Genomic DNA, 24,490 nt, shown 5'->3' on the forward strand with positions numbered 1-24,490 from the left:
GCCATTTGCATGAATTTTAACGATTTGCTTCCCTGAGACTCTGATTTGGCTAACTAGCTTTATCTTACTAAAATTTAAATTCATTTTAAGGTATTTTACAGAGTCGTTCAAAATATACTGATACATAGGGCTGTAACTGGAGTTCAAAATTAGATTTTTATTCATGTTGGAAAGTTCTCTTTGATAATTGGTAAGAATGATTTCGCTGTTGTCTTAAATACTTTGTGCCCGTTGTTCATTCCATGTGTTTATACAACCAAGATCCCGAAGTATCTCTTGTAACTGGGTAACCCAATTGCATTTGCAATCCATACCCCCATTTATATCAAGTGACATTAATTGATTGTAACATATTCTTGGTAGTCTATTGGCATCTAGTTTCAAAATTCTTTCCCACCAGCTTAAAACCCTTTCAGTTGAAATACATTTTTTGTGGAAAAAAATCACGCAAGAATGAATTTTTTATATAAGTTGCAAAAATATTGTTTAAACAATATAAATAACTAGTAGTTATCCACGTTATAGTCTTCAATTCTCTTAAGTTCCCTTATGTTCACTATTTAATGGATTGTCCTGACCATGACTTTTAGTGCGAATCCCGAATAATTTTGAAAAGAACATTCGGCCATGTCACTTGTTGATAATATAGCATTCTATAGGTGAAAAAATTTTTTAAATCGGTAACGTAGTGAACTCAAAAATGTCGGTTTCAGTATTTAATTGATTTTAACTTTTGATGCGGAACCTTAATTTTTTTGAAAATAAAATATAGCCCATTTTACTTGCTGATAATGTAGCATTATATAGGTGACAGAACTTATAAAATCGGTTACGTCTATTGAATTCAAAAATGACGGTTTTATTATATTTTCATACAAACTTTCATCCCCTATTTCACCCTTTTAGGGGATAAATTTCGAAAAATCCTTTTTTATGTGACATTTAAAGTATAAAATCAATAACTTCTCGAAATTTCAAACTTCTATCATTAGCGATTTAGGTTGGGAGTCGATATATCAATCGCGACATTGCCTATTCCCCCTCCAGGTTATTTCCCCCATCTGGAATGTTTCTGATTTTAAATAATATACAAAAAGATTCATTTTGAAAAAAAAAAATCAAAATCGGAGCTGTTCTTGAGGACTTCCGAAGATTGCCTGTTTTATGTATTCATTGACTCCACTAACATAAATATTCAAATATTGTAGTAGTTTTAACTCTACTGTACTGTACTGTATGTATTCTGTATGATAAATAATCATAATAATGACATCTGTGATTCTGTATATAATAGACATTTCTCTTACACTAATTATACTTTAAATATAATTGTTTCTGTGATGCAATAAGTATAAATAACTTTGATTAATCAAATCTCAAGAATGAAGCGGTCAATAATTTTGTTTCTTTTTTTTTTAATTCAAAACAAATACGTTTTTTGAAAATATCTCAAATCTAGTTTTTTAATAGAATTAAAAAACACACTAAATCTCAACCATATGTTCTCTCCATGTTAATTATCAGAACTTTAATCGAATTTATTTCGAGCTGGAGACGGTCAATCGACTTCTAATTCTTAAAAAGTATACACAAATTTAGAATTACTGAAAAAAGCTATATACCTGACGAGAGTTTTGAGCCTGTCAAAATATTATCTGTGTACGAAAGTATTTCTTTAAAGCTTTTGAAACAAGAAAAAAAAACTCTTAAGACGAAGTTAAGTTATGCAAAGAAACGAAATATTTTTTTACATCCGTAGACAGAAAAGAGATTCGTAAAAGAAAAACATAGAAAGACGATATTTGTTGAATATAATATCATCCATCCATCTATCTCTCCTTCAGAGCATTTTCGAGATCTTCAACGTTGTTTATACAGGGTAGCTAATTTTATTTCATCTCTGAATTTTTTATGATTCTTTTTGTCTGCGTTTTTGATAATTTATGATGATGAGTTTAGTAACAAGCGAAATTTACAAAATTTAAAAAACCCACGCCAAATTTTTTGGCTACGGAAACCTAAACTTATATTTGAAACATATCTAAGAATACTATCCATCAAATTGCTTTTTCCTTAAAACCTTTTCCAAACTGAGAAGATTTGGAAGATCATCGCAAATTTTTAGTTATATCGGAAACGGCATCCTAAATTCGCACTTGAAACATAGCTAAGAACACTTTCCATTATATTTTCTTTCAAACAAAACCAAAAAAATAAAAATCGGTTCATCCGTTTAGGCGCTACGATGCCAAAAACAGACAGACACACACATAGCGGTCAAACTTATAACATCCCTTTTTTTTAGTTCGGCGGTTAAAAACACAAAATTGAATTTTAATTGTGGCTCCAATGTCAAATTTTATAATTCCTTCAGCGATTTTTTTTTATTATTTGTAGGAGATAAAATAAAGTTTTTGATAACGTAATACGTGAAAAAAAAGGGTTTAAAGTTGTCAAAAGTATTGAAAAATGACAGGCAATTTAAAAAATCGAAATAATTTCCAACTTCCTGTCATTTGCTTCACACGAATCGTGATTAACTCGAAAAACACGGAAATCGCGAAATTCAAATCATATTTTCACAAATTCAATCACTCAAGCCACGAGTAGCACAAATTTTATTTATTATCAATAACAATTTTCAAAAGGTCAGAGAAAAAGGAAGCATGGAAATATCAATTATGACCACGTTTAATATGTTTGAAAATGTAAAAGAAATTGTGTGATATGAAATAAAATTAACATTCCTGTACAAAATCGAGAATAATACCCACAAATTAAGTTATAAATCCTTTTTAAATGTTTTAAGCTCTTTGTAAGTATTTCATGTTCATATTTTATTATCCATTCTGATGATGAGAACAAAAAAAAATACAGCTCACTGTATAATTATTTTATATTTGAACAAATTTTTCATAATATCATAATTTTTTAGCAATTCTTCTCTAGTAAATGTTTTTTATCCATTTTTTTTTTACCAGTATTCCTTTTTTTTATTCTAGAATTTTATGTATGGATTTGAAAAATAGTATAGAGCCGGAAGTGACTACTAAAGGTGGATTTGTGTTGTATAAAGCAGGCTTTATTATATTTTTAAATTTTGCATTCAAGTTATTTTTTAGTAGAAATTGTTGCTGAAGAGATATTTGTCTAAACCAACGACGGAAGAGTGTGTCGCATACGGATTTCCTGTTTCGTCCATTTACCTTCGCTTTGCTACATTCAAATTTTTTCATATAAGCAATTACGATAAAAAAATTTCGAATTTTTCAAATCGTGTCTTTAGCAAATTATACTGCTTTGCTTCCTGTATTTTTTTAAACATCATCAGAATCCTTTCATTGATCGTTAATTGAACCCCATTTTTTGTATTTTCCATCAAAATTTCAAAAATTTAAATAAACCGTTAAATTGCCTCAATTATTGAAATTGTTCTATATGTCAGATTTCAACCAAAATCATTTTCTAGGCAAATTTTGCCTCAAAAAACAATAAAATCAGACTCATTTAAAGATTTGACGATTAGCTTGGAGATCATCGACTCAAAGATGGTACGAGCGATTATATCTTAATCCGCGCTTCTCTCTTACTCTAAATAAAAATTCGCTTACATCTACGTTGTTTCAGAATCGGTAGTAAATATTTCAGATACAGGTTCAGGAACTCTTCATAATTACATTCCTGACTTTATTTCTGTAAAATGTGAGATGGAAACTATGCTGTTTGTAGATCCTTTTATGTTTTTTGTTGCGTTCGTACAAAGATACATTAAATATACAGTGTCCTTCCTGGAACACTCTGTAGTACTATAATAATATTATTATATTATATGTATAATAATAATGTTGATATACATTATAACACTATGTCACATCATAACACTCAACTCTTTACTATATAAAGCTGTACAGTAATGCTCAGTACTCATGTACTCAACACATAACTCTAGCTAGATGCTGTACAGCTTAGAATTACGCGGCATCACGTATAATTAATTACTTTTAATTAATTTAGTTTGCACATTCATCTTTTCAAATGATATCATACACTATAGTCACTGTAATATATAATATCATATACAGAATGAAAAGGAAAAAAATATGTTAAATTTTGTAGGATGGCCATTGGTAGCCAAAATAAATTAGTTTAGTACCTATTTTGATATTCAAAACACATTCTAGAGCGTATTTATCGAATCAAGCAGGAAGATCCTTCTAAATGATCCATTAATGGAGTCCACAGGACTGAATTTAGCCTTTTGGAGGCTCTGCGTCCATAAGGATTACGAGGCATTTTTTTTTAAATTGCATAGCTTCGCTTGACAGCTAGATCAAGAACTTTCACCATTTTTTATTTCCAGAGTCATGACATTACTGACATAGAATTATCCAAAATATAAATAGTTAATTAATCCAAAATATAAATAGTTTGCTTTGTATAAGCTATTTCCATATTTCGTCTCATTTTACGTATTTTGATGGTTATTTTAAAAATCTCAATCCAAATCAATTATTTTGTCATTGAAACGAGTATTTAATGCGTAGAATAGAACGACGGCTGCACAGAAGGATTTTTTTCCAAGCAGGTCGAGGCACTCATCTAAGGTTTTGTAACGATTATTTTGGTCTTATGGATACGTTCATAAGACTGGGAGAAAAAACGTGAACGTATCTTCTTGTAACATGTTCACTTCTTCAATTTTAAGCTACTATTTTATTTTCTGCTTACTTAAAATCTCAGAAAAAAATCGGGAATCTCAAAAGCCGAAAAGCACTGTTGTTACCTAGTCCAGGCTCAAACCACGGTGAAGGTAACAATTTTTTTTTGTGAATCAAGCCTTCATTTATCAATAATTCAAAAACGAAATTAATGCCGGATGAATAACCTTAACAAAACTTTGATCGGTTCTCCTTTAATGGTGGTGGGAATTGTGGAAGAAAACAGTCAATATATTAAACATGCTTTGTGTCACAGCAAAGCATTTTTGTTGAACTGGAACTAGGTGGACACAACGCAGAGGGGGGGGGGGCCAAAGAACACCTGAAAGAGAATTGTTGTGGAAGAATTATCGAGTCCATTCGGAAGATTGGTGTACAAACTGATTTTGGATTGTAGGTCATATTCCACTATTTTTGCCTTATTTTTCAATTGAATATCTTAGTTAAAGTTTTGTATATTATTACCCGTTGATTCTGTATATTGATATATATATTTTTCATGTCAATGCACTTTTTATTTTAATAATATATGGTGTTATAAACATGCATGTATGTAATCTGTAAAAGTAAAGTATATGCTTACTATTCAGATACTACAGATAGATATCATACTACACTACATCCTACTGGTTCACAAGTTTGGTACGTTGTGCTAGCTAGCTAGTTGTGCTAGCTATCATGAAAATAACTTGTTTAATTAAATGTATATTTTTAGAATACTGTATCAACAATTTTTCCTACCAGAAAAAATGCACCTACATTCTCACAAAATTGAGAACAAAGTATAATTCAATTACTTATAGTAGTAGATATATGTAAATTAACGATTAAAAGTGTAAACAAAAAGCGATATTGTAAAAGACACAATAAATTTTCTATTAATGAACTAAATTGTACAGTTAAAGATGTTAAAAATAAAGAAAATCAAAGAAACCGCTCGAATTTTGCTAAAACCACATGGAATGTGTTTCTTAGTTGTGCAGAAAAAGTTGGAACTCATATAATACAGAAAATATTCCACAGTATCCACATAATTTTTAGGTCGAGTAAAACTAAGATAAAATCGAATTCAGATAATTCAAGAATTTAAAATATATATCGAATCGAAATATTTTTACCGAACCCTATAATTGCATGTCTGTTCATACATGATCACTTGACTTTCGATATTACTATATTTATTAAATTTATAATTTCAGCTCATGTTTCTAATAAATTAATTTAAAACATAGTTTATAGAAATTTTAAAACCATAAACAAAAGTTCTAATAAATCGAATGAACATAAAAAAAAAAAAAAACTGTTCGAACAAAATTAAAACCGACTAGTTTTGTTTTATAAATTTCTTTGCGCTACAAATTAAAGCTAGAAAGTAGCGACAACCATACAGTTTTGGGGCTTAAATAACTTTAATTCTTAATTATAACAATTTTCATGTATGTAAAATTATTTAAGGTGATTGTTAGCATACAGTATTGTAAAAAAGTTTTTTTGTTTATTGCACGGTACATACATATAAACCAAATACATGCTTTGGAGTCAAGTAATAAGTTTCTTTTAGCTTTACAATACCACGCAACTACAAAAATATATAATATATTGTGTGCAAGTGATGCTTATAAATTTGATAATATAGATTTCGCTCTTCAATCATTAATACTCTAACTGTAGTCGTCTCTGTTCATCAAATGATGGATCTTCGATGAACTGATAATTATATTAAAATTTTGTTTTTATACCATCGACAACCTTATATTTTTATGGTATTATTATAAACTACAAGATTATCTAAATATTTTAGATAGTTTTTTATCACAATCTCTAGATTTTTTGGTATAGAAATCTTCAATTAAAAAGGACAACCTATATGATTCATAATTTTTTTAGCCAACTTTGAATGTTAAAATAGTAATAAAAATCCCGACGACCTAGGAATTTTTTGTGATTTTTGGAAACTTTGTTGATCAAAAAATGTATTTATAAAGTTTTGTTGAAATCCGTAGTACTATCCTGGTATATCACCTTAAAAAATTTATGGAAAATCAATTATTACTCTTGAAAACTGATGAGTTCGAGATTGAATTATTAGAGCTGTTGTAACCGATATTCATCTTTTAAAGTCAATTTTAGTTACTACTTTATGCGTTATTTAAATCATTGAGAAAATAAATAATTTTCTAAGACAAAAATTTATGAAATTGTGTCGATAAAGTTCTATGAAATAGGTTAATTTCTCTACCCGTAAAAATATAATTTCATAAAAAATTCACCTTAATTCAGTGGCACCTAAAACAAATAAAATTGCGAAATTTTGATAAAATAAAAATTTTTGAAAGGTACTTACATACGACATGCATATATCCAGAAACCATGGTTGTATGAAACGATGGTGCATCAACTGAAACTTCACAACGATATTTACCAGCCATTGATAATTTTACATCTCGTAAAACTACTTCATGTGCATCGGATTTATGAACCTGGAACAAGTACAAATAATAAAACAAGAATAAATAAAATATCGTACTTTCTTTGTTTTCTTTTTTTAATAAATAAAAATGAATTGCAGGTACGTTTTAACATAATAAGAGCCAAGGTTTTTGTATTATTGGTATACATTCATTCATATTTTGTAGCTGCATTTTAAATTGAACGGATACTCGCTACTAAAAGTATTGGTAAATATTGTTGGAACGTAGATTGTAACTACAAGTAATGCGATTATTACAAGCTATTTAAAAAGTATGGGCTTAAAAAAAAAATGGTATAAAACTTTTATGCAAATGGATAATGCGAAAATAAATTTGTTGAAGAAATTGTACTTTTTTTGTATAGCTTTGAGAAATTCTTGGATTATTTTTCGAGATTTTTCTAGAATCGCACCGAAATAAAAATATTCAGACGGGACTTTAGACAACAACTCGAAAACTACTCATCCGATGGTTAAATAAACCCGATTTTTGTACATTTTCGATCAAAATTACCCTACGTCGCCCTGTTAGCTCAGTTGGTTCAAGACCTAACCAATTCCGTCCACGGTATGCTTAGAGGGTAGCGGGTTCGATTCTGGCCGTCGTAACAAAATTAATTTTATTAATAGTTGTGATGGGCTGGTGTAGTGCATGGTATATGCATGAAGGAGGTGCACTCCGCCTCTGAAATTGAGGAGCTGATAAATGAAATTATCAGCGGAAAGGTGGTAAAACACATATATGGTATCACAATGGGCTCTATAGCCTAAGTCTGTATTTCGTGGACAGCCAATATAACCTAACCTAACCTAACCAAACCTACTATACGTTCCAAGTATTATGAAATTCCGGAGAAATAATTTTTTTGCATTTTGTAGATTTTTGTAACGCCTTAAGAAAATTCGGAAAAATATGTGTACAGTAGTATACATAGCGACTTTGCCAATCGGGACCCATTATTGGAGAATTTTATTCAATTTAGATTAAAATGGGTCCCGACTGTTAAAGTCGCTATGTAAACTTTTTTCTTTTCAGTTTATAATTAACTCAGTCGGGTTTTTTTGACTTTTTGAGGAAACTTAACACTGTATACAATAAATAATGCTTGGAAAACGTTTAAAGAATTATCACGTACAAAACGATTATCTCATACACAACTAAGTCGTTCTTGATACGATTACACTTAATTAAAATAAAATTCGTTCTTGAGTGCTGTTATCACTGCAAGCACAAAGCACAAGCTTTTTACACAAGGATTAGATTAGCAAAACAAAGTACCTACAACACACAGGATTTTTCATAAACTCAGTAAATATAATATAAAATATACTTCTGTATTCATTTGTGTAACGTTTCGAATGTGAATGTTAGCTTGCTTGCTCTAGGTACGTTCCGTTCGAGACAAGTATATATCCAAGTAATTCCTGTGTATATGCTCACTACGATATTATTATCCTTTGGATAAAATAAACAAGTTATTTGTAAACATTTTGTTATGAGACTTGTTTACTTGTTTCTATTTTGTTTGGGCACACTATTTTAATAATATACATTTCAAAAATACAGGGTGTACTAAAGCAGAGTGTATATTTATTATTGGGTATGTCTTGGGTATAGTCTAAGAGACGGTATAAGGTCGACCTTAACCATCTGATATTCAGATGAGACATATTTTTATGAAATTTTATTAATTTTATAAACACGTCCATGATAGTTTGTCTATCGAAAAGTATTCAAAGCTATTTTTAATAAAATTAATTTTAATTATTATTTTTTCATAACGGTTTTTGCACGAGAGCCAATTTATTTTTATATTAAATAATTTTCGTAATTAAATTATCTTCCTTCTGATACCGGTTTCGATTTTTTAACAAAAGGGTGTAGTTACCTATTACGATATAAACAATTAAGTATCTTTACAGGGAACTACACCGAGCCTTGCTTGTATATTTTAAAATGAATTCTTTTCTAAGAAAAAATAGTAAAATATGATCCAAAACTAATACATTTCAAAACAGTTTTTAATTTTAATATTTTAAAATTAATTTCATTTTTATGATACAGAAAATAGAATATCACAGGAGGCTCTTGTTGGCAGAGCAATAAAAAACAATTTATTTGTATACATTTTTTGGGTCGATGTGTTTTTACGATACGGACTCCTAACTGCAAATAGAAAAAAAACGCAAACAAACAATAAAAATAAGCTAACAGCTTCTTAGTTATATCAATGTGAGAAAATGTCTTCTTTCTACGGGCTTCGGTTTACAGTGTATCTTCGAACATGCGGATAGTGTTCTCTGTTCATATTTATAATACCTTACTAATATCAGTACAAATATATTAGTATAGTTAGTGCCATAGAAATATTAGAACCATACATCCAAGAAAACAATTATAATTTTTGGTATTTGCATTTATGAAACACAAAGTCTGAGACATTAACAATACCGTTGTGACAATTTATTTTAGAGAATTGTCGAAGGAAATGGAGCTATTGGTTTTGTACTGATGATGAAATTTTGAAGAATTCTCACTTTACGAATATAAAAGTGGTGTGGTTTTTAAAAATTTTTATTAGTATTTAAGATTTGAACGTTTAAAATTCCTTGTTAAACAAAGAGGAAGATACCCACTAGTGACATCATACGTGGGAATCGTTATATAGATTTCGTATATGCTAAAAGGAGATAGGCAACGTTTGATTGCTCATAACTTCTATAGTTTTACATTTTTATGGGTAATATGGTCACTTCAACATGAGAACTATATCAACATGAGGGCCTCTATTTTATCAATCTTAATTTTATAAGATAGGAAAGAAAATAATTTGATGACTAAAATCTTTAAAGGTCTGGTTGATTTCGATCAGTTCTATACTAACATTCTCTGAGAATTCATGAAAGAAAACTGATGGTACGAACTACATTTATTGTTATATGACGTGTGGTATTAAAAAAAAAGGAACAAAAAAAAAAAAGAAACATGTTCATATTTTGATTCAAAACACGTTCATATAAAAATACTACACTACATGTATAAGTAAAACAACCAACAACGGCATACCATCCATACATACATACTGCTGCATGCACTAGAGGGTACCAGAACGAACTTTTCACCACCACATCATATGCAGTTCAGAATGAAAAAGAAGTAGATGAGTTTGGGTGTCCCTAGGTATGAGTTAATAATAATAACAATTTGTGGTGAATATCACCCCCAAACATAGGGTTAATAATTTCCTATTTACAGTTAATAGATTGGAAAGTAATTACTGGTCAAAGTGTTCTATTTTCTCGCTTCTGCGTAGAAGTGGTCTAGAAGACTATCATAATTGGGACAAGAATGAGATTTGGTCAAACTATCAAATTGAAATAGCCACAATTTTGTATTAATAATGTGCGTAGTCATGGTGAGGAGAAGCAGGTCGACACCCGCACTACCAGTGGATAATTTTGGCGATAAAGGATGCTGATATGATGCCATAAGGTCTCTGGGTTCAAAAGTGAATTTTTCAGTTGTACACACAGTTCAAGCGTAAATTACCCCTAATTTCAGCCCTATCTGAATCAGAAGCGAGAAATTGCGACCACGCGTAGAGTTTAGCCGTCATTTCAAAAAATAGTCTACATATTTCATGAGCCCTTTTCTCAGATATATGCCTTAAGCATGTCAGTTTGACGACTATTTGATTTATTATGCTTACGCCCCAATTTCCAAAGTTTTTGTAAATAAAAATGTTCTAGGTTACACTAAAATGAAGTCACTCATGAAGTTTCGTGAGTGTTTTAGTCACGAAGTCATACCTCTCTCTGTACTGTAGACTATAAAGTTACAAATTTTTATTTATTATTTTCGGGATGAAAGCATTAAGTTTCTTGAACAAAAAAGTTAATAACACTACATAGCAACGATATCATAAACATCAAGTTATTCAAGTGATGAGTTTATTGGCGATATGATACAACTACTAAGGGATAATAATGAAACCACACACGTATATTTCAAATTTAAGAGAGTACAAAAGACATTTCTCAAATCATCATGGTTCTTCCTTACCGAGAACGAACGAAATGAAACACCACACGATATACGGAAAACTAAATGAACGAAACGACATAAATATTTAATGGATTGAAGAATGGAAAAAAAAGTGTAGATATTCTTTTAGTTTTCTCAAAGAAAATGTTATGTCTTTTTGTTTATAAGGTCGTTAACACCTAGACTATGTAATCTGGGAGGTTTTGATTGTAAATGGAATGAAATTTTTTTCATTTTATATCATAGTACAAATAAGGTACATTCCTAGGTTCAAATCATCGAGCCAGGACATGGTTCTAAATCTAGGCTTAAGGTTTCTGTATGATATGCTAGACATTGTAACTGTGTGATTTTTGGAAATCAATATCGAATTTTGCTTTAAGATTATACAACTTAAAATGATGTTTTTGGTTTTGTCAAGAATTTAAGTTTCTTCCATTTATGAATATTATAAATGATCTTAAGATATTTTGAAAATTATATATGCCATATTTCATAATTTCCACAGTAGAAAATAATTAATTGACGTAAAAAAACGAAAAAATATTAATAGAATCATATTTCTTTGGTACTTCCAACATATTCTATTAATAAGTAGATGTTGATTTTTTGTGCCCTTTGTAAATTCCCCTGCCTGGATCTGATCTATACTGATATGAAAAACGAACGAGAGGTGTCGTGGGACACTCGATAGGAGCAATGTTATTTTCGATATAATTTATGTTTTCAATTTTTTTTAATTACAAATCTATCGACGTTGATTGGCTTCGACTTGACAATCTTCCGCCTGAGATGCGTGCACTGTTACATCAAGACCACGGCTTTATAGAGAATAATATTAGCCCGTCAGCATAAGCGTTATAAAATTAAAATTGACAATATAAGACGAAAATTAGGATTACAATTTTTCGATATCTGGAGTAATTTTCATTGTTTAGTTATTTAGCTTTCGATATTTCGAAAAGCAAGGCCAATATCGAAAAATTGTATTCCCGTTTTTCGTCTATATTCAAGTTATAACAAAATTTATCATCAAAGTAGAAAATCAGATACAAATAATTTTAACCCAAAACCTAAAATTGCCCTGGTGCTAGTACTACCTTGATACACGCGAACAGAAGTCATTTTCCCAGTTCCCAGTAAAACTAGATATATTTATTGGAAGTAATGATTATGTTATAATAAACATTTTATATCTATTCGAGGTACAAAATAAAAATATTGTAACATAGTTTGAAGTATTTACTATCTACTTAGAATTCATATAGAATATTCTACCTCATATATCTCCTTCATATAAAATCTTTTCACAGATTGTAATTAAAGCCATGTCTAAGTGGTTTTTGAAAAACCACCTTTAAAACAAACAACACATAAAACTGAACAAGTTTAGACATCGCGTTACACAACACTTTACAGATTTACACAAACAACATTCTGTTACCTTTACAACAAGAAGAACGTTATCGTGGAAGAGTAGGAATGTTCGTTACCTTTATAAGAGACATCAATCTGAATGAAGAGATTACAAAATGAATCAGAATCGACTCGAAAAGATACCACAATAATTCGATTAATGCAAAGTCAAAGACGACAAACGAAAATTATAGTCATTTTTTCCACAGTGAAATTTTTTCTTTGTTGGACTACGAATAAAGTCGTGATGTGATGAGAAAATACTCTTTCCTTTCTTGTATCGCGGAAACCCTACAATGAAATACGAAGCAAGTAACGGGTACTTTTGAGAAATAAACAGTCTATTGTCATGGGATAAAGTGTCCCAAGAAATGAAGAGCAAACAAGGATTCAAAGGATTAAAATATAGTTTATGGGCTCAAGAGTAATTTTTTACCACTAAGCCTAAAAATTATAGTTTTGAATACGTGTGTCTTGCCCGTTTTAACATACAGCTCACAAACAAGCGCTTATACATATAAGGATTACAAAAAACTCCTAGCGTGCCAAAGAAACATGGATTGCTCAATCCTGGGTATACGTAGAACTGAAAATCTAAATATTTTGTTTCGGAATATTTGCATCCACAATTTAAAAGGTAGGTGTATGTTACTTTTGGGACATCCAATAAATTCTGAGTAATGAATTTTCGAAATAATGAATACATTTATAATAATAATACTTACATCAACAGTGAAGCCAGGCACATCAGGTAATGGGAATACCTTAATGTTTGGTAGTTCCTTTGGGATATACCTGTAGAACTCTTGACGTCCTTTATACCACTTGACCGTATATAATGGTTCATTCTCTAAATCATATTGACAATATAATGATACTGTATCACCCGGCGTCACAGCTGTTGGTATTTTAACACTAACGTCCTTTAAACCATTCACATCTGGAATAAACAAAAAACATATTACAATTAATATTTTTCTTAAAAAAAAAATTATTTAGGGAATATTAACAAAAAAATGGGGGTAAGAATATCATATAAGGGGGTTGGTTCTGTTTTTTTAAGTATTTGTATGCAGCGTAATATTTTACTAAGGGTAGCTTAAAAAATCTGCCATAATTCAAATTGACACTGTTTTCTAATAGGTAAGCTATTTTGATCAGGATATGCCAACATGGGAGAAATCTGTATTATAAATATTGCTTAAGGTAGTTAGTTGAACAAACAAAAAAGATTTTTTATTGAAGAAAAGGGCGAAGTCGTGGTGAATTCGACTTTTAAGAATCCGATCAATAAGCTTCTGGAAAGACAATTATTTTATACATTGATACATTTAAGTAAACTTTGTCGGATGATTTTCGAAGTTACCGACTGAAATTGGTCCGAGATATATCAAATCGTATACGAAGATTGGAGGGATCTTAGAAACTACACTACGAATCGTTTAGTGGAGTCAATTCCAAAATTCGAGAAAATCACAAAAAAGTTGTTTTTCCAAAAATTCAAAAAAGTACAAAAATCAGCTGAAATTCTGCATGAACGATCATAATTTCGTAGCAATTCCGATCTGACTCACATTATACCGTCAAATCAGCGGAATGTATATTTTTTCGAGTCTTTAATATCCAAGAGAATCCATAAACAAGAAGATTTGGTTGATTTTGTGATTTTTAGACAACTTTATGAGATATCGACTGGAAAAATTCCATTCTTGTTACAAAGTTTTAACTGTATTATTTAAATCTGAAATTCGAAAAGAAACTATTCATAATATTAAAACAGCGAAAGAGAGAGAGAGAGTCTAAATGGCCGTGCGGTTTAAAGCGCTAGTTTTAGAACGTAGGATTATTTAGACTTAGGTTGCGGGTTCGAAACCAGGTAGCGGCAGTGTGAACAATTTATAATTAATGGGAGTGCATATTTGATCACATTGTCGTCGCTTGGATAAGAACGAAGTAACCGACTCCACCCACATCAAAAATGTAAATGTGTATATTTGTAATTGATTAAATAAAGATTAACAAATAATTATGTGGGTGGCCTCTGTGATTAGGCATGCGTCACAAAAACGGAGGTTAAACCCCATTATTATATTAAAACAGCGAAAAAATTTCTAGCAATAAACTAGCCAAAAAATTCTCCAACAAATTTTTTATGTTTCACAAATGTTAAAACCATAAAATAATGTTTTAAACTTAATTTCAAACAAACTAAATTAAACGTAATTAATAAATTAATGTTTGTTCGACGACAATGAAATTTTTTTTAGAGTGTTTCAAACATGTATGAAAAAAGTACAAAAAAAAAAAAAAAAACATAAAATTTATCACTTTGAACAAGTTTTTCCTTTACTAAACACATACATTCACAGTTTTTTTTTGTAAAAATAAATATCAAATACTTGGGATATGGGAAAACAAAATAAGATTAATACTTTGGATTTACAGAGTGGTTAACAAAAACGGCATTAACAACGTAGTTATCCCGTGACCTTATACATCTGTTATTGGTAAATACATCTTTAACGAAATAATATACTTCACGAAATCTATTCTGTATAAGTTATAAAAAAGGAATTAATTAGCAGTTTTCGAAATATTATGTAAATTTTTACCCAAAGTCGGAATAACGCAGTATTAGCATGTTGATTTGAGCTTCACAACTTTAAAAAAGAAGATCAATTTTATGCCAATAATGTTTGAATAGCGCAATATGAATGTTAAATTTTCACAAACTTTTCGCAGCAACTGCGCTAGTATTTCACCAATAATACAGCCGAATGCTGTATTACAACGATTTTGGAGGCTAATTGAGTAAACTAAATAAGAAATTTCATAAACTTTCATAAAAATAAACAGATTAACATTTTGCAAGCGTAGCTCTGGCGTAGATCTGTTCATTATCAAATGGTTATCTGCGTGATGTCAAATCGACTATAAAACAAAAGAGTGTTGCCAACTCAAAGATGTGAACTTCTTAAAAAACAACCTTTTTATGTAGGTATGTAAAATTACGATAGAGCTAAAAATACTTTGCCAAATACGTAAAACCAATTCTCTAACCTATCTTCGTTGTCAGAGCAGATCATCTTAGGTATCCAATTATACATAAGATGGTCACGTGCCTGCTTGGAAAGTCGCTGAATTAACTGAGTTTGTTATTTGGCTCTAATTTTAACCAAAATATCTGAAGTTACTAAAAAATATTCGTATCTAGAAACTTTAAAGTAACAAATTTTAGCAAAATTTTTGCAAAAACTAAATGTTAGACATAGATATTTGTGTAATATAGGGGAGAGTTTTTTGGAAAATTACACAACGATAACTTTCAATTCCTTTTCCATTCCTATTTATTTATTTATATTTACTAGTCAAGTGTATAGAATAGGTTTGGTACGATTACTAGGCTACTTACTAATAAATATATACTAGCACCAAGAAACCTAACTCTACCATAAATATTGTAGGGTTTTTACTACTAAGTGTGTGCGTCTAACTTTACAATAAATTAAAATATATTGTCACATTAAATTGAGATTAACAATACAAAATAATCAATATGCCGACACTAACATAGACAAAGGAGACTTAAAATAATAATAGAAAAAAATCTACGAACTTTAAACTTATAAATTACGAATGAAGAATTTGATTTTTTAATATGAGCGCATTTTTACTTATGTTTCAGGAAAAACTAGAAAAACGTCAAGCAGTCAACATGGTAGTCATAATCGGGTTTAAATCTTAACAATAGTAGTCTATGAAATATCTAGGTCATTAAAACATTCGGCTATTTCTGATTCGACAGTTACTGCATATATTTGAACAGTATTGTTATAAATTACTATGGTTTCTTGAAAGCTTTGTATTTATTCAATGTCTGCTGAAATCCAGTTTAAAACAGTTATCGTAGTTCTATTTTAAGCCACTGGTTGTAGCATTTTCTTTTTACAATCTCCAAATTAATTAATTTATTCATTTAAATCTTCTATATAGAATAAGTGTCTCTTTTGACACCAGAAGAAATAAGACAAACGAGAATCTAGAAGAGAATAAGTTCTACAAAGACTGCGACAGACAGATGATAGTACTCTCCTGTAATTTCGATATATTTCGATATCGGTTAAAATATGTGGATTAAAATACACTGTAAAGTCGCTAATGTCGATGATACTTTTCCCCTGTTCATTACTTCATTACTTTTGGATCGTCGGAATCAGTATTGGATTAAGAGTGTTAGTAGTTTTATAATTACCACATTCGTTTCGGTATATTTTTGTCGATTTACCTCTGAACCTATCGTAGAGTATACCTTAAATGAAGTCTATGGTTTCCAAATTATTTTTACTTCTTTGTTTTTAAATCCCCTAGACATTTTTAAAAGATGATACTACGAAAAATGTCTGTATTGTTTTTTCTTTTTATTAATATTAACTTCTATAAAAGGGAAAGGGAAATCTGTAAGGTCACTACTTTTAGTCACGAATATATTTTTACATATAAATAACATTTTTTTCTAAAATCGGAAGAAAACTTTTCTATTAGTAGTAGATCCAATAATAATAAACAACTTCAATAAACAGGATGGTCTTGAAATATTTTTACAAAATCTGTGTAACTTCCTTTATTCTTTTATAAGAAAGGTTTCCCCCTTCAATTTGCAAACCTTAGAAGTCACAGAACGCGAAAAGTTTCTCAATCTATACATAGCATAGATGGAAGTCCACCTACGCGGGTGACTATTTTTTGCTAATTTCTTTTAAAAAATAAGTGTAGCAAAAATTTGTATCAAAGTAAATATGGTAAAATGAAAGTCTGATTCAAATTTGTAGCTCTTATATCGCTGAACCAAAATAAGTTGTGATCCCTTCATGAATATATATCGTTATTTTCGAATCGCCTTTAAATTATAATGGACAAAGTAACTTTTTTCATGTTGAGTAGTCACCAACCTTCTTTATTTTTCATCCCTTATAGCTGGAGTAAATGTGGATATATTTTGCCCTCGATATCATTTAGAAAAGAAGTGTTTGTTGTTTATGTGAATTGAATTGTTTTTAAGTGTTTGTTTGTTTGTTTTGTTTTTTTTTTCTGTAACTATTTTGTTGTGTTCATTAAATTTATAGAAGTTCTAGGTTCTTTTTATGTATTTTTACACTGTATACAACCAGATATAGTTTTTTTTAGTTTGTTTAGTGTGGTAGTGAAATATATTTTTATTTTAAAAAGTTGGTAACATTGTGTATGTAGTTTTTTAATAAATACGAATTATATTTTTTTTTTTGTACCCTCGTTTTTTTATAATAGAGGAAATTTCCTAATAAATTTTCATTTGAATTAATTTAATTTTTCTATTTTTATCTGTTATGATATCAAGGGAAAATCTTTCTATTAATTTATTAGTAAAATAATTTTTAAGGTTTCCCTTTAGTTAGTAATGGATTTTTCTGAGGGTTTATTAATATGCCTGCATTTGGAACCGTAAAGAATTTATTTAACGAAAAATTGAGTTTTAATACTTGAAGATGAAACAAGGGTCACGTGAACACTGTAAATTTTGTATAAAATAAAAATTTGGAACATTTTGAATGTTGGTAAGCGTCCACCAGTAGAGGATCATAACTTGACGAATGTTGATTCACTTTTATTGACGAGCTAAATTATTTATGATAAGGCAGTAAGGGATAAGAAAAAGTTTACCTGTTTAACATAAACTACTTTTGGCGAAGGGAAGGCGACAAGAAAAACCACAACTAGACCATTCGACTGTGGTTGTCTGAGATTTACTAGATCATAGTTGAGAGGGGGAAGGGACTCTTGACAGGACACTATCGATTGAACTATCACGATCATTGAGATCTCTCACAATCCCATTTGTAGGGCCTATATGCTGGACGACGAAACCTTAGAATGTTCGAGTCCGAAACTTTAGATCCAGCAATCCTGAAGAGAATATATCCCGGTCCAGAAGTGAGCTTTCTGCGTGGATTCTGGCCTCGACAGAATCCTATAGCTTCATCTGATTTTAATTGTATTTCCTTAATAGTAGCGGCTCATCTTGGGGTGGCAGGTTGTTCTCAATGAGGATAGGGAAGATACTTTGGTCTAGATGCTAAGGATATACTTGCGGTACACTCTATTTATTATTCTTATTACTATAATTATAAACATAGACTACTTCAATCAAACCGTATATTGATTAGCCTTGCTCTCACAGCAAACCGTCTCTTGATTACTCTTGATCACATGGCGCGAAATTTGAAAACTATGAAATGGAAGTTGGTTCGAACGTTATAATCTCGTGGAATCTGAGGAACTAATTTCCAAAACATTTTACACAAAGAAGCAAAATTCGACAACAACCTGGCTGAAAGCTTATAAACTATTTTATAAATCAAACTAGAGCTTTCAGTAAGATTATCATTTTTATCTGGCATTTTATTTAAATAAAATATTTTCACCATATAAAGTTCATACATATGTATGTATGCAGGGTATAAAACTAACATTGTAGAAAACATTATATAACAGTTTATTAAACGTCATATACATAATAATAACAATACAAATAAAATTTGAATAAACCTTACGTAAGATCCAAGCATCCACCACTCCCACAGTTAGTAGGTATCTACATACTAGTATGTGTACTATGTGCTAAATCCAACAGTTAATATTAAATAATATTCTTAAGATTATTATAATTACAATAATGCGCCCATATTAGCAAGCAAAAACCTGGTCGTTTTTCAACCCCCTCATATTTAAATATATTATATTATGTACTACTATAATATTGTATACTTACAATGTGTTAGAAAAAAAGGGGCGCTATGTTTTATAAGATAGTTTTTCTAATCCTACTAAATTTGGGTCATATTTCTCAAATTTGTGATCAAAATTAACCTAGCTCTAAGGGCGCCCGCAGACTGCAGACTTTTTATCGGCCGATAGTTTGGTCGGCTTCTTAATCAGTATAGAGAGGAATGCATATGCGCACACTAGAGCGATTCAGTATCGGCCGATAAAAAAGTTTGATGGGCTACCCGATTACATTCAAACAAATCTGTTGGCAAACTATCGGCCGACTGTTTAATCAGTATTGGCGCATACACGCCTGCGCATACATGACGATTGTTTAGTCGGCCGATAGCTCAGTTCGCTCTGTGATTAGGCTCTTCCACAGGTATAGAAAGTCTTAAATTTGTATCCTCTTTCGCTATTGCTGGTCCAATTAGCTTGAAAAGTTCATTGAAGCTGGTAATGCTCATTCAATAATAGGCGGAAATTTTTTTCGGGTAATCAAGTAATTTGGAATGCATAGTGTAAAATTTTCCACTAACTTATCACTGAGAATGGGATGCACCCGATACTCTCGGAATCTTTTGTTGATTTTCCTCCTCCGGAGTATGATGAGACCAATAATTTTCCTGGAAAATATTTTCATTGTGCGACCGCTTCATCAGTCAGTTACAAACTAGTTCGAGAATAGTCGGCCGGCTGTTGGATAGTCTGCGCTCTGTTCACCAACCAAACTGTTTAGTTGGCTCGGTGTGCGCACTTTCAGCCCAACCCGACTAAACTATCGGCCGATAAAAAGTCTGCAGTCTGCGGGGGCCCTAATAGGTTTCAAGAATGTGGAGTCCTGGTCGCGGAATTAAGCACATAAGTGATAGCTAGCAGAAATTTGACATCACAGCTGAAAAGAATGACCCAAAATTAGTGGGTTTCAAACAAAATTCTAATAAGATCGGATTAAATTTGCCTGTGTTATCAAAAAAATCGATTTTTTAACTTGATGACGTCATCAAAATCCAAAAAATTTAATTTTGCCTTATCACATCCAAATTTTATCCAATTTTGATAAACCAAGTATGTAATCCTACTAAATTTGGGTCATAGTTTTAAAATTTGTTATCAAAATTAACCTAGCTCTAATAAGTTTTAAGAATTTGAAGTCCTGGTCCTGGAATTCGACACATAAATGATAGCTACCGAAAAATTGACACAACAACTGAAAAGAGTGACCCAAAATTAGTGGGTTTCAAAAAAATTACAATCAGGTCGGATCAAATTTGCCAGTGATATCAAAAACTTTGATTTTTTAACTTGATGACGGCATCGGAATCCAAAAAATTTACTTTTGCTTTATCACATCCAAATTTTATCCAAGTTTGATAAACCAATTATGTAATCCTACTAAATTTGGGTCTCACTTTTCAAATTTGTGATCAAAATTAACCTAGGTCTAATGGTTTTTAAGAATGTGTAGCCCTGGTCCCGTAATTAAGCACATGAGTGATAGCTAGCGAAAAATTTATATCACAGATAAAAAGAATGACCCAAGATTAGTGGGATTCAAAAAAAAATTCCAATTAGATGGATCAAATTTGCCTGTGTTATCAAAAAAATCGAATTTTTGAGTTTTAATGGGTAGTTTTGCGTCAGAAAGTTAAAAATGTATTCCCTTAAGTGATTGAATGAAATATCAACTGGGTTGGGTTGGGTTGGGTTGGGTTGGGTTGGGTTGGACTGTGATATTTCGCAGATAACATTTCTTTCAATATTATTTTACAAAAACATTCTTTGAAATATTTCCTTTTATCGCTCCTCTTTTATTGCTACATCCAGTATGATAAAATCCATAGCATTGTCGGTTATGAAGCCTTAATTCATAATGTCAGCATGCGTTTAACAGTAATTACTAAACATAATTTACCAATTAAAGGGTACGCTTCACTGAACATGTCAAGAAATTACAAGTCACGTTAATATTAATATTTGTACCATATATGTACAATACGAATATAGAGATCTATGTTACCGACGCAACGTATGTATGAATGTATGTAAGGTACAGGGAATTTGTCCTCATTCCATATAAATATAGTTTACGATTAAACTAAATAGATTAATATTAAAGTATATTAGCTCTTTGTACAGACAAATGTATGTAGGGCTTTCCATTCAGAGTGTCAGTCAACTCTATACTCAGGAGCTGCGTTAGCTAAGCGAACTCCCTTAGAGATTTAAAAAATAACACATTTTTCTAAAAATCGAATATAGCATTTTTAAATATTCAAGAATTTTTATTTCGAAAACTAAGCGTCTAGAGCAAAAAATTGCAAGAGTACTTTTTTGCTTAAAACTGATCAAAAAATACAAAAGAATTTTTAAAAACTGTAGGTAGGTTGAAAAATCTGAAAAATTTCTAATAAGATAGAATAAGTTTCACCCACATGTACCACAAAAATACTAAGTTATAATAAGTTATTGATGTTTAAAATCGAGCGTGTGCGAAAAGCTCATGAAGCGAGCGCTGATGGGTTAAAATCCGGACGCTCTACATGGAAAACCTTTAACAATATTATTTATTATTAAGATATATATATATATATATATATATATATATATGTGCACATTTTAAAATGTAAACATTCAGTTTTGGGTGTAGTGTCTACACACGTGCGTTTTGTTTTATTTACAATAATTACTTTAATTGTTTATAATTATATTTGTTTTAATGAATTATTATTGTATTGGGTGGCCGGGAAAATGTTACCATTAAAACTAGGGTGCGCCATGATACACTTACCAATCACAAAACAATAAATTTACTGAAATGATAAAGCAAGTACAGTATTTGAATAAACGATTAACATCTCTTCGGAGAATAATTAGAGTTAGCTACTGAGGATGACTATATTGTATTAGAAATAAGTATTCAACATTTATTTAGGTGTTGGGACGAATTTGAAATTTGATGGTTTGCTTGTGTGTATCAATTGGGAACAAACTCTTACTTTAAAAAAATTTCTTTCCAGTGGGTAATTCTATAAATCCGCGAGATCACTTTATGCTTAGTAAACCTGAAACATTCAGAGATTTTCAAAAATGGGAATTCCTTTTGAAATAAATCATTTAAGCAAAACTGAGGGAAAAATTTTCTTTCCAAACTGTTTTCTTTCAAAAGTTCATAAAAATGGGACTTGAAAAGATTTGTTCCGAGCTTGCCTAGAAAAATAATGATTCTTTATGGAACTATGCAAGTAAGTTTTCCCATTTTTATCCTGTGTAAATAATTTTATTCACAATTTAATTTATTTTAATCACTGAAATGCCTAAAACAATTTCTTCAAAAGTTTAAAAAATATATTTAATTTAATTAAAAATAAACTACTAATAAAATACTACTATGTAATCCTTTGGAAAAACAACGATCCGTATGCACAATGAAACAGGCCATATTTCCCATTTTTTTCATTTTATAGTATATCAATAATTTTTTTTATGATTTTGTTAAGGTAGTTCCTCCGCGACAGTCTAGTCAAAAAGTTTTGGACTAATACTATTACAGCGCATTAACTAATACAGCGCATTAACTGTGCTATGACTGTATCATATATTTTTTTCACAAGACTGTACTTCCTCCACTACTATATCCCCTATACGTATACACACACACTATGAAATATACCTCTGTATGGAAATGTGGCAACGTCGCATTATTGTTATTATTATTTATCCTATACCTATACATGTACATTATCCTATCCTATACCTATACATGTATAAACTATACAGTATCCGTTGCCACATCGTTTCCATACCACTAGTCTTTATATCCCCTCCACAAAAAATCATCGCTAAAACGAGTTATTTATTTAAGTTTTTTATCGAAACTATATGGTAAATAATTTTTATTTTTTTATTTTTTTTTCTAAATATAGTATTCTACATTATATTAAATTTTCATAGAGATGGTGACTGTCATTCATTGATAAATAAATATAAATTTGTCATTTTTCCACGCTTCTCCCATGTACACGTACAAATTGCGTCACTTTTAATTGCTAATATCTCATGTTTAACAGCATGTGTATTATGAATTAAATATTTTATATTCTGAGTTTTGAGAAATTCTTGAAATATCACTTTCGTGGAGGTACTACCTTAAGGAAGCAATAAGAACTGTATAAAAAACGTAAAACTGTAAGAAAAACTATTCAAAAAATAAATTAATTTAATTTGTTAATGCTACTTATTTATTACTTTTTGTAAAGGTTGATTTTTGAATCCTGTAATAAAAAAATTTCAAATTTTTTTAGAAAAGTTTTCTATAGCCACATTTGGGTTATCTCCTGGTAAAAGAAGAATTTATATTTGAAGGAATACTAAAAGATTTATCGTTCACATTCATTGAATTGAATTGTGAATCAGTGGATTATTTGGATCCAACCAGTAATAATGCAATTATCTTTCATCAATCCTGTTTCATCTGTTCAAGCTCTAGAGCAGATGATACAAGATTTGATTTAAAAACAACTTATTCCCATGGATTTATATCTCCACGGTGAAGCGGCATTTGTAGGGAAAATGTAATGAATCACACAGACAATGTAAGGAGCTTTTATATTTTTCTGTGATGTGGTAGGCAAAATCCTTATTTATAAAATACATAAATTGATCTAGGAAATGGGGACAAAATTAATTACTTCCGAAATTCAACTAAAATATCATATGATAGCATTTTTAATGAACCCATTTAAATCATACCGTACTTATTGAAACGCTAATAATAAAGATTATACATAACAAATAAAAATAAAAAAATTTCGAATAAAAATAATCATTTTAATGCGCTCACAAATACTAAACAGTAAAAAAAGGGCATAAAATTAAAACAACCATTAAAATTTTAACTACATATTATTGCTTGGGCTTACACAAAAATATTTTAAGTTTAGTATGTTTGTTTTGTTGTTGCCATCATTATTATTACCACCACCCATTCTCACCACACCCTACAAACACATATGAGGGAGTTGGATGGGTAATATCGCG

At 30.3% G+C, this 24,490-nt stretch overlaps 1 protein-coding gene across 1 annotated transcript in view; it reads right to left on the reverse strand.

The window, feature by feature from the left end:
- LOC123298992 overlaps positions 1–24,490 on the reverse strand; it is a 586,059-nt gene that overhangs the window by 131,213 nt on the left and 430,356 nt on the right. Inside the window, exons 2-3 of the mRNA XM_044881094.1 lie at positions 13,375–13,589; positions 7,063–7,198 (exon numbers count right to left, since the gene is read on the reverse strand). Of these exons, the coding sequence (XP_044737029.1) occupies positions 7,063–7,198; positions 13,375–13,589 (351 nt within the window). The remainder of the gene's footprint in view (positions 1–7,062; positions 7,199–13,374; positions 13,590–24,490) is intronic.

The sequence above is a fragment of the Chrysoperla carnea genome, chromosome 4, assembly GCF_905475395.1.
Source record: "Chrysoperla carnea chromosome 4, inChrCarn1.1, whole genome shotgun sequence".
In the NCBI taxonomy this organism is placed as follows: Eukaryota; Metazoa; Arthropoda; class Insecta; order Neuroptera; family Chrysopidae; genus Chrysoperla; species Chrysoperla carnea.